The sequence below is a fragment of the Delphinus delphis genome, chromosome X (genome assembly GCF_949987515.2).
Source record: "Delphinus delphis chromosome X, mDelDel1.2, whole genome shotgun sequence".
Classification (NCBI taxonomy): Eukaryota; Metazoa; Chordata; class Mammalia; order Artiodactyla; family Delphinidae; genus Delphinus; species Delphinus delphis.
In genome coordinates, this window is record NC_082704.1 from 13,633,991 (window position 1) to 13,645,595 (window position 11,605).

General features: G+C 42.0%; 1 protein-coding gene across 1 annotated transcript; it reads right to left on the reverse strand.

The window, feature by feature from the left end:
* Positions 1-10,558: 10,558 nt before the first annotated feature.
* On the reverse strand, positions 10,559-10,729 carry LOC132418351 (embryonic testis differentiation protein homolog B). Its single transcript, XM_060002163.1, has one exon. It carries the CDS (start codon positions 10,727-10,729, stop codon positions 10,559-10,561), a length of 171 nt encoding a protein of 56 aa, XP_059858146.1.
* Between the last annotated feature and the right edge of the window lie 876 nt (positions 10,730-11,605).

An 11,605-nucleotide genomic window follows, 5' to 3' on the forward strand; every position in this document is an offset into this window, starting at 1 on the left:
GTTCCAGAGCACAGGTGAGCAGGTCCCACGTTCAATGCTCAGGAATACTTAGTGATAACTCTTGGAGTGGGCTGAACTCCAGCAAATAAGGGGGGATAGGTAGTTATGCCGTGATGATTTGGGCATGCAAAGAAGAGTAATTTTATTTTGTAGGCATTGGCTATTGAGGAAGGTGACACAGTTATATTATTGACTATATAACTTTGTCTTAAGGTCCCCAATTTTATCCTATGGCTATTGGGATCTAGAATTACTTTGAGTATATAAAATACTATTTTCTATAGGGAGTTATTGTCAGGGAATAAATCAGCTACCAAAAAATCTGGCTTTGTGCTCTGACCAACAGAAATTTGCTTATAAACATTTCCATTTTTATGGACAAAAGCAAGAATCTGCTTTGGGGCTTCCCTGGTGACACAGTGGTTAAGAATCCGCCTGCCAGTGCAGGGGACATGGGTTCAAGCCCTGGGCTGGGAAGATCCCACGTGCCGTGGAGCAACTAGGCCCGTGCGCCACAACTACTGAGCCTGCACTCTAGAGCCTGCAAGCCACAACTACTGAAGCCTGCGCGCCTAGAGCCTGTGCTCTGCAACAAGAGAAGCCACCACAATGAGAAGCCCACACACCACAACGAAGAGTAGCCACTGCTCACAGCAACTAGAGAAAGCCCGCGCGCAGCAACAAAGACCCAACACAGCCAAAATAAATAATAAATAAATAAATAGATTTTGAAAAATAAAGAATCTGCTTTGGTGTGTTAAAGGTTCTCTTTTTCACAGCTCTATTTGAGTACAAGTGGTTAGGCTGCTGTGGGACCTGACTTTCTTGCATTTATGTTGATGGTCTGCTAGGCAAACAATTGCATACCATGTCCGCAAGACTGAAACAACAGATGGAGAGCTAGAGCGGAAAGGTGCTTTTTCTGCTTCTGACATGATAATGTAGAAGAGAAAATTGGTTTTCTTTAAGGTAGCCGCAAACACCATACAACAAAGCATTATCAAATTAAATACTGACACGAGTTAGTTGACTTCTTACTGAGTTATAAATTGCTATTTAACCATGGATATTCATAACTTTCATAAAATCTAAAGTATATATTTATAACACACCACTTTTTATTAAAAACACTTATTAAATGTTTACAATGGTTCTTCTATAAAACTGGCACATGGGAAGTGGCACATCCATCCTTAAAACTGCTTTTTGTTTAATTTGGTTATTTGCCTTTTACTTTATCAATATTTGAGTTACTGACTAAAGTGAACTGACAACTATGGGGCCAGAAATAAATTATTACTGTTTTCTACACATAGCTCTCAGCCTGAATTATTAAATAAAGCTAAAATCATCATAACAACAACATTAATAATGAAAGCATTTAAAAAACAGATGCATTTAGTTTTCACTTTTATTTTTGCCCTTTCTATATTGTCTGCAAAGAAATGGTCTTTAAATACTTGAAAACTACAGTCTGGCAAACAAAGATGAAAGGTCACTTTCCCCTCCTTCCCAGGCAACCGTGCAGGCAGTTCCAGGCATCCTACTCATCTGCTTCTTCCTCCCAGCACCATGGCTAAATGAACCATAGATGAGCTTTAAAAAATCACAAATGTAGTGGAGGAACAACTCCCAAAGTCAGGACACTGCATTAACATAGTTTAATGTCTGGTTTCATTCACAAACAGTTTAAGAGAAAGCAAAGCAAGATGCATCAGAGATCCCACAAACTAAGTGGTTGCCATCTTAATAAAAAAAATAATAGATTTCAGCCAGGCACAAAGGTCTCCATGAAAACGGTGAGTTTAGATCCCCATAAGCATCATTTGTGCAACACAAAAGATCCATCCCACTAGCCTGTCTAGCAAATCTTACTTTTCTAATCTTCATTTCTTTGCCCTGAATTTGTATCTTAATCCTCAGCTATCTGTACCTTATTATTTAAACATCCTGGAAAATTGCAAAATAATTTAAAAACTGAATTTAGGGCTCTGTTTCCTTGATATTCACAGGGGAGAGAGATTCAAGGTTGTGTAGAGTTCATATTTAAGGCCAGCTTAATTTTATTTCAAAGATGGACAGTTGTTTAACAAACATGAGTTTATTCAAATTGTTTCATTTTTTGAAATGAGAGTGCAATTCAACAGAAGTAAAAAAAATGTGGTGAAATCGAACCAAGAAAAGGCTCACAGAAAAGAGAATGTTTGGATGCTGATTTAAAGCTAACTTTTATATACTGATATCCACCCACACCCACATCTAGCACCTCAAGGTACTCTTTTTTTTTTTTAACTTTTTTTTTTGGCCGCACCGTGCGCTTGTGGGATCTTAGTTCCCCCACCAGGGATCGAACCCGGGCCCTGGGCAGTGAAAGCACTGAGTCCTAACCACTGGACAGCCAGGGAATTCCCTCAAGGTACTCCTCTGAGTAATCTTTTTTTTTAAATAAATTTATTTATTTTATTTATTTATTTTTGGCTGTGTTGGGTCTTTGTTGCTGCGCACTGGCTTTCTCTAGTTGCGGCGAGCGGGGGCTACTCTTCATCGTGGTGCGCGGGCTTCTCATTGCAGTGGCTTCTCGCTGTGGAGCACGGGCCCTAGGTGCACGGGCTTCAGTAGTTGTGGCATATGGGCTCAGTCGTTGCGGCTTGCGGGCTCTAGAGTGCAGGCTCAGTAGTTGTGGTACATGGGCTTTGTTGCTCCCCGGCATGTGGGATCTTCCCGGACCAGGGCTTGAACCCGTGTCCCCTGCATTGGCAGGCGGATTCTTAACCACTGCACTACCAGGGAAGCCCTGAGTATTCTTTTTAGCCAAAACTTTCTATTTTAGCCAAGACTTTCACAATCATAAATTCAGCAAAATATTTTAAACATGTTTTAATGAATTATGTACTAAATGGATTCCGGGTTCATATTTTATAGCTAGGTAATTGGAGGCAAGATATTTTAAACAGAGATAACATACATGCTCCAATATAATTAGGTTGCTGTGAGAATTAATAGGGTGGTGCTGTACAATTATTTTTTAATTCTATAGCAATATACAAATATACATTGTTAGGGTGATATTTGATGTTGTTCAAAGGAAACAGTAATAGTGCTCATTTATGAAGACTTGTATTTGGTATTATTAGCTCAAATAAGAGCTAAACAAAGTGACTTAAAAATTAGGTTTTGATTATAAAACAAGCTTAGTATAAAAATACTTGAATAGTATATACTTTTATAAAGTAAAGGGTAGTTCTTATTCCACGCACTTCCAACCCCTGTCCCACTGTCCTTTTTTTTTTTTTTTTTTTTTCTTTTTTGCTGTACGCGGACCTCTCACTGTTGTGGCCTCTCCCATTGCGGAGCACAGGCTCCAGACAGGCAGGCTCAGCGGCCATAGCTCATGGGCCCAGCCGCTCCGCGGCATGTGGGATCTTCGTGGACCGGGGCACGAACCCGTGTCCCCTGCATCGGCAGGTGGACTCTCAACCACTGCGCCACCAGGGAAGCCCTCAGCTGCATTGTTTTATTGTTCCTATCCATCAGGCAGTGAATCTCCATTAGACGAAAGCAGAGGAAAGTGAATAAAGCAAATATCTCGAAAGAAACTGTGTTTATCATAAGATGTGGTATTTTTTGTGAGTTTTGAGAATTATTATTGTGTGTTCGTTTGATATTTCAAACCCACTTGTTCTGATCTAAGAATGAAGCTGTTTTGCTCTAAGAGTGAAGTTGTTCACACTGAGGAAGCTGTGTCAGGATGTCATCACTGACATCTGTGGTTGTCGATAAGCACACATTAGTTCAACTATTGACAGGCACTGCTGGGGGCTTATCTATAAGAACGCGAGGAGGAGCGACTGTGGCTGGGGAACATTTAAGCTTTAAATTCCAAGAGGTGTGAACAGCATCTCCAGAGTGTTCGGTCTGGGCAAGACGACTCTTTGCTGATCTAAATAGTTCTCTGAAGACTTTGGGTTGAGAGTGGGTGGGGGTGGGGACTAGCTACTGCCTGGACAAAGCAACTCTGCCTGCAGTGGTGAAAACCCTGCAGCGGCCTAAGGAGATGCTTTGGCCGCCAACATGACGTCTTCCTTCCCTAGCAACGTGCCCCGCCCGCCAGCATGGCGTCTCTTGCCCTAGCAACGTGCCCCGCCCGCCAACATGGCGTCTTCTTGCCCTAGCAACGTGCCCTAGCAACGTTTTGTCCTGGCAGCTGAACGTCAGCTCGTCAGCTCGTGGTTAGCTAAGCGCACTCTTTCGAGAACCCACTGTAGAAACTTGGACTTAACTAAATTTGGACTTTATTCCTTTCATTTCCCCCTTGCCAGGAACCATGATTAATCTAGTATTGGTTTGGAGTATGTCATTTCTTCATTGGCTTATTAAGAGACATTATCCTGTATGCCACTGGGTTGTGAAATTACTCTAACTCCCGCAGTGAACCTGTGTTAAATAAATTATTGTCAAAGACAATCTCAGTCTCTGAGCATAATTTGCTGCCTGGAAACCAAACAAGCAATTACGTTTTCCCCAAGCATACATGTACTCAACAAAAATGTCAATGTTTTTCAAAGATGACTTTCATTTCAAAGGTACATATTTCAGGGACTAATTTTATTATTTTTAATGAAAATTTAAATATATAATAAAAAATAAGTATCTTGGTTCCTAATTATGTAACCATGTTTTTAAAAAATGTGTTCAATGCTTTTTCCATACTCTATGTTAACATTTTCATTTGATTAGTTCTATAAATTCTAAAGCTTATGTACTAAATTAAATCACAAACTATAAAGGTATATGGCTGAAATTTTATTAAAAATTATTATTTACTCTATATAATATGTCAAAAACACCATACATGTTAGAGCACATAAGTAGAGGTTCAAAAATATGTTTTAATGAATGAATGAATACATGATGATGTAGTCAGTAAAAGACTATGTCATCTGACAAGTATTTAATCATATGGAAACATAGCTGCAATATATTTCTGAATTTTAATTCTGGTTAATTCTTGAGCATGTAATTATAGAAGTTTCCTATTTTTTTCTTTTACATTTTCACTGTTCTAAAATTTCCACTAAAATAAATGATTTTTAAAATATGAGGTATGGTTTTTAAGCTATTACAAAACTACAAAATATAAAATTCAAACTGTAAAAATATTTGTAAAATGTAATGTGTTAAAATGAAACTAGCCAGAGGCACAAAGAGAGTGGCTGTGGAGCGTATCTGCTTTGCTGAAATCTCATTGCTAGCATTAGTCCTATTAGGTAGGCTGGCAAACCAAATTTTGGCGAGAGGCTGTAAAGGACTGGGGAAAATCATGAGGACCTAGAGCGGCTTGGGAGAGGGTTGAGGGAATCTGTGAGAGAGAAGACACTGAGGCTGAGGAGATAAACCTAACAGTAGTTAGGTGAAACTTGGGAAACTAGAGAGAATTTTTTTAGAAAGTTTAACTGTGTGACATGTGATATAATCTCTTCTTATCTTTCCAAAACTTTAGTAAATATCTCCGTTCCTCTTCCAAGTTTAATTGAAAAATTGTCTATGTTGTCCTACACTGTCATACATTGCCACGTGTAAATTCACAAAGTACAGAAAGAATCTACCAAAGTTAATAGAAAATGAGTTCTACAATTTAATATTCATGTCATGATTGACTCTGAGGAATTGCCACTTATTAAATAAATAATTAAATACTTTTATTCATTCATTAAATAAAACTTAGTAGAATTTGTTGGCATTTATTAAATAAAACTTAAATACTCAGTAGTCATGTGGATATTCTATGACCATATATTCAGCTACAGTTTTAGGTAGTTTAAAAATAAATGGCAAAAAAAAAATAAATGGCAACTGGGCTTCCCTGCTGGCGCAGTGGTTGGGAATCTGCCTGCCAATGCAAGGGACACGGGTTCGAGCCCTGGTCTGGGAGGATCCCACATGCCACGGAGCAACTAAGCCCGTGAGCCACAACTACTGAGCTCTGCGCGTCTGGAGCCTGTACTCCACAAGGGGAGAGGCCGCGACAGTGAGAGGCCTGCGCACCGCGATGAACGGTGGGCCCCGCTTGCCACAACTAGAGAAAGCCCTCGCACAGAAACGAAGACCCAACACAGCCAAAAATAAATAAATAAATATTTAAAAAGAGTATTACACCTTTAAAATAAATAAAAATAAATAAAAATAAATGGTAACATAGTAGCATAGTATTTAAGAGCACAGATTTTAGATGAAGCTCCACTTGGATTTGAAACCCATTTTTACAAGGTACCATGCTTTATCTTAGGCAAGTTATTGAAGTTATTTGAATCATAGCTTCCTTATCTGAAAGACAAGGCTAAAAGTACCTACTCCATAGTATTATTGAAAGGAGTATACTATGCCCATGAAATGTTTGGCACAGGCCCTGAGAAATCAACAGATCTTAATTATAATGGAAGCTCAACGAGGGCGGGAATATTTATATCTTTTGATCACTGTTGTATGGCTAGCACACAGAAATGTCAATAAATATTTTTTGAATGAATTGATGAGTGTTGTTATTATCAGTAATTATTTCAATCATTAAAGTGCCAACTTAAATATATCTGGAAATATATGTATACAGGGAATATATGATATTGAGGGAGTTTAACACCACTTGTCCCTCTGTGCTGTCTCTTTCTCCAGGTCCTGCCCCTCTCCATCCAGGCTGAGAGCTTCTAATTGTCATTTAAAGGTTCCCTGGGGGAGTCAGGGTAGCGGGGTGAACTGGCCCTAAGTACTCCCCGGTCTGTAGATTGTAACAACTCTTAGCTTTATCACATCAATTAATAAATGGATACAAAGTTGCAAATGGTTTTAAAATTTTTTCATGGATCTCCATCAACTAATTTTGCAAGCTCAGTACTGAAATCTACAGTTTTAGAATTCCTCTATTTTTACTACAAGTTGTCCTACTGTTTCTCAGAATAAATATTTTTAGACATTATGTAGAAACACTCCTTAAGCCAGTTTCGTAAAGGCATAGGAAGACATAGCTGGAGCTGGAAGAGGGAAGTTGGTGAATATGGTTAGTGGTGCATTTTGTGTGCCCAGGAAAGTTCTGAAGAATCTGTTCTGAAATACCTACACCTTGTGGGATCCCAGAGGCATCATCTCCAACCCATATGACATGGCATCCACCTGAGAGCAAAAAGGCAAATGGCCTACAGATTTTGGAGGAGAAGTTGTGAGAGCTAGAGAGATGATAGAACTAATACCAGGATGCTCTAAAATTCCTTGCATTGTAGGTACACCAAGACATCAAGCCATGTCCCACTGTATCGTAGCTTCTACACCCATCGCTCATTCTTCCTGACTGCCTAGTTGCTGTCTATCAATTGCTGAGTGCACCCTTAATGTCTCAGCCTTCTTCAAAGTTCTTTGTGGACTCACTCCTCTCCTCAGTTCATTCCCTCCTCAGTGATTTCATCCACTGCTGTGTGTCGCAAGGCCTGAAATTCCGTGTGCTGCCTTGACATCTCTGAGCCTCACAGGGTCCCAAAGGCCTAGCCACGATTCCCCCTGCTTTTGCAAGATATGCTCCCGACCCAGTGGGCAAAGCTCCACACCCAGGTAGTTCCCATATTGGCTGGACTGGCTGCAGTGCACCTGGTCCTTAAGCAGAATTATTCAAACAAACCAATGACATCCTCCCATATGAATGAAGGGCTAATCCACATTCTTGTCACTACAAAACCTACCTCCCCCAGTTCCTCCTGGTTCCCTCAGCTCCTGAGTGCAACCCCTGTGTGGTCCTGCATGATGTGCCACGTCCTCCTTTCCTGAGCTGTGAGTATATGTGACTAATAACTGCTGCCAATCCCATCTGTCCAGAATTGGGTATTGTGTGTTCAGGTATCTCATACTATTTAGGCCAGGGAATCCCTCCTTCGTCCCTTGTGCAAGGGTGCTGAGATCAATGTATTATTCAAATGTCAGGAGAGCCACTGGCTTCAGGAGAGGTTAGGAGAAGTCAGTTCTGGTTCAGAAAACCACAAAGGGAGGGCATTGGCTCACTTCCACTCGTTTCCCTAGAGAAGAGCGTTTCCAAAGTTCTCTGAAAATGAGAGGCACTATTTAGTACCTCCTTAAGTTCTTAGCGAACACCCAATATGTGCCTAGTATTAATTCACCAGGGAGAGCTGCTTAAATTTTCCAAAGAAGGGTGCACATGTATTCAGGATTTAGATTTGCCTTCCTCATTCTTAGTCATTCTAGGAGAGCCATAATTCTTGGACTCATGAACAAATTTTCTGACATTACTTTTGTCCAGTAACACTTTCAATAGCAGCTGAATCTGTATATGAGCCCAGGCCCTTGTAATCCACTGGTCTTGCCATCCCACAGAAGCATCTGGCCTCATATGGTGCTGGAATAGTGTGCTGAGACTTCTATATAGGAGACAGAAGCCTGCAAGGCTGGAGGGCTGTCCGAGAGACGGCAGATCAAGCTCTGGACCCACAAGCGACCTCTGGTGCCATTCCCCCAGGCCAGGATGGGTAGACAGTGACTCCTCCCATTCTTATACCTAAGAAGACAATTACAGATTTTTATTTCCCTGTCTTTCCCCTCAAAGCTGGGCTCGGAGGGTCTGAAGGTTAAAGTACTCAAGGCAAGAACGCCTCTCCCATGGAACATTGCCATACTTCTGTTAAATTGGAAACTGACATTGATCATTGTCTCCTGCCCATTTTTAGGTCTTTGGGCAACAAAACTGATAGCTGACCACTAAGGTTATAGTTTAGGTTCCAGACAGGACTATGGCCAAATTGATCTCACCTTTCAGTGATAAGGTGGCTGACAGCACTATGTTACCCTGTACTGGGCAAAGCATTTCTTCATCTGAGCAAATCAACAGTGGATGCTAGCTATGGAAAAAGCAGCGGATTGTTCTACTTATTCTGTTTGTCCGAAAGGTAAATCCTACTCCCTTCTTTCCACTGCTCTATGCCCCAGGAAGCTGAAACCCATAGACTGCGTTACTGTGGTTTTCTTGTCCTCTGGCTGGCAGATAGCTTTGGCCAATGAGAGACAGCAGAGAGAAATTAAAGAGCGGAAGGAGACAGTATATAATTCCGTGACACAGCGTGAGGCGCTCTCCAATCAACCTCTAGTCCCTGAGCCTCACCTGCATCCAGATTCTCTGTTATGGCCTCCACAAACATCTCCTGAGAAAAATTCATTTAGGAGGATCCCAACCAAATCTCTCTTTCTGCCTCTGTCTCTGTCTGTTTCCGTCTGTCTGTCTCTCTCTTTTTGCCAGCCAGTCCCCTTTTGAATTTCGCATTTGTGATGCTTGAGACCTCATGCTCCCAGTACGTGAGGGATATTTCCTCCTGTAATTCAGCACATCACCGAACCTCTGTGAGGAGGCCCTCTCTGGGCCTGAACCCACCCAGAACCTCACGTGAGCCCACGCCTCCCCACTCTGCGGGTGAGGGGTCAGAGGTCACAAGAGTGCATGTGATGCCTCCCGCAGCAGTCAGTCCTCCGCGGATGGTCAGGCCACCCCTGGGAGATGTGGAGTATGGGTACCAATCACTCTGGGGAGTCAGCCAAGTCTGAGGCAGGCAGGATCAGCCAAGCATCTCACTGGCGAGCAGGCTTCCCCACACCCGCACTGCTCCTGCCGCCCAGCTCTCCCTGTCCCCCCTCCAGCTTAGCTCCCGCTCTGGGTGCCCAATTTCCCACGCACTTCTGTTTCCAGTGTCTCCCAGTGAGCATCTGGCTCTCCCAGCACATTCCTTTGGGAAGCTCTCTTTGTGGGTGCCGTCGCAGTTGACCTAGGAGCTGGCCTCACTTCAGTCCAGTGGATTTTCTCCACCCAGCTGTGGCCTGAACAGGTGTGCTTCACATGGCACAGATAAAGGGAACTGGGATTCCACTTATCTGGGGAGAATAACAAGAACAAATACCTTTAGAAGGCCTTGAAGGCACGATGCTCCCATTTCTAAATGCCTTGTGTTCTGATGTTTTCATATTAAATAGAACCAACAAAGACTCTTAGATGCTGTAGAATATCTAAATGATATTCTCATGAGCATCAACATTTAAAAAAGAGTATCCTAGATGCACCCCCGCCCCGACTCATGACCTGTTCTTAATGTCTTCTCACCAGGATAAGCAACAAGGTTTTAGAGGGGAACACAGTGGATGTCTTTCCAAAACACCTAGGGGACAGGAGACTTGGGTCCTTGAGTGACCTAGAACTACATAACTATTCCCTTGCTTTTTTTTGGATTAAAGATGGAAGAAATCTGACATGCAGTGTGATCTCACCATCTCTGCTGTGTCTGAGAGCCCCTGCATAGACTGTTAGGATGACTAGAATCCCCTCTCCAGTGTAAGTCAGGAAAACTATCGGTATAAAAAAAATCAAGCCAAAAGGAGTGAAGATGCCGCTTTTATTTTAACAGCTGAAACGAGGAGTTTGTTGTTCTACATTTTGTTGTCTTTTTTTGTTTTCTAAGATTAAATTTTAGAAAAAAAAAATTTTTTTTCTAAAATTTTATGACTTCTTGGCCCTGGGTGTGACTTAATTCAGCATCCACACCCACCTGGACAAATCCACATCACTTCTGTGCTTGCCCAGTTGCCTAGCAAGTAAAAAGATCACCACACTGTTGGTGACCTTCTTGGATTTTTCTTTCTTCTTGATGGTCAGTGTAGGCATGTTGGGACTGACTTCAGAGGTTCCTTTATCCATGACTGGTTGATGCCACAAATGGCTTCAGGAAGAGCACAACCGAGACAGCCTGAAAAAGACGATGAAACCCACTTAACCCAGTGGACCCTGGGGCCTCTTGCCCTCACAATCTCCCTGCCACACTCACACATCACTGCTCTATAAGCAAACGACAGTCCCATACCCTTGGGGTTCATGAGGTAGAGTAGTATGGTGATGGTACAAAACAATATGACATTACCTTGGTATATCTGGATACGTTGCCTCTCAGACCACTCAGGTTTCTCTGGAAGGAGCACCCTGAAGAGATGGCAAGAAGTGAGAGGGAGAATTCTCTCACTCCCTGTCTTATTCTGAGTGCCAGGGCCTGATTGGTCAGACCCAAGAGGAGTCATGATGACTCACAATGACTCTCAGCACTTTTTGACCGCATACCATGGATACCACCACCTAGATTGTCTCAAGGCTAAACAGTGAGTGACTGAGAGGTGCTGGAAAAGGGGCAAATGCTACCCATATTTGGGTACCATCTTCATATCTGTTCCCTGTAGGGGATACTCATTTCTCTTGGCCTCAGAGATCTTCCATGGCTCAGTCAAAATCTCTCTATTAAAACATCTCTTGTAGACGTAAGAGGGAGGAGATATGGGGATATACGTATATGTATAGCTGATTCACTTTGTTATACATCAGAAACTAACACACCATTGTAAAACAATTATACTCCAATAAAGATGTTTAAAAAAAGTCTCCTGTGTGAGGAGTTAGCAACACCCATTGCATATCAATAGGTCCACTGGGCAACATTCAGCAAATTTGGCCTCAAGTTCCAAACAGGAACTTAGCCCCAGGTAGAATTTTCTGCTTCCTTCTCAATCTCTGGATACAGCCTTGTCC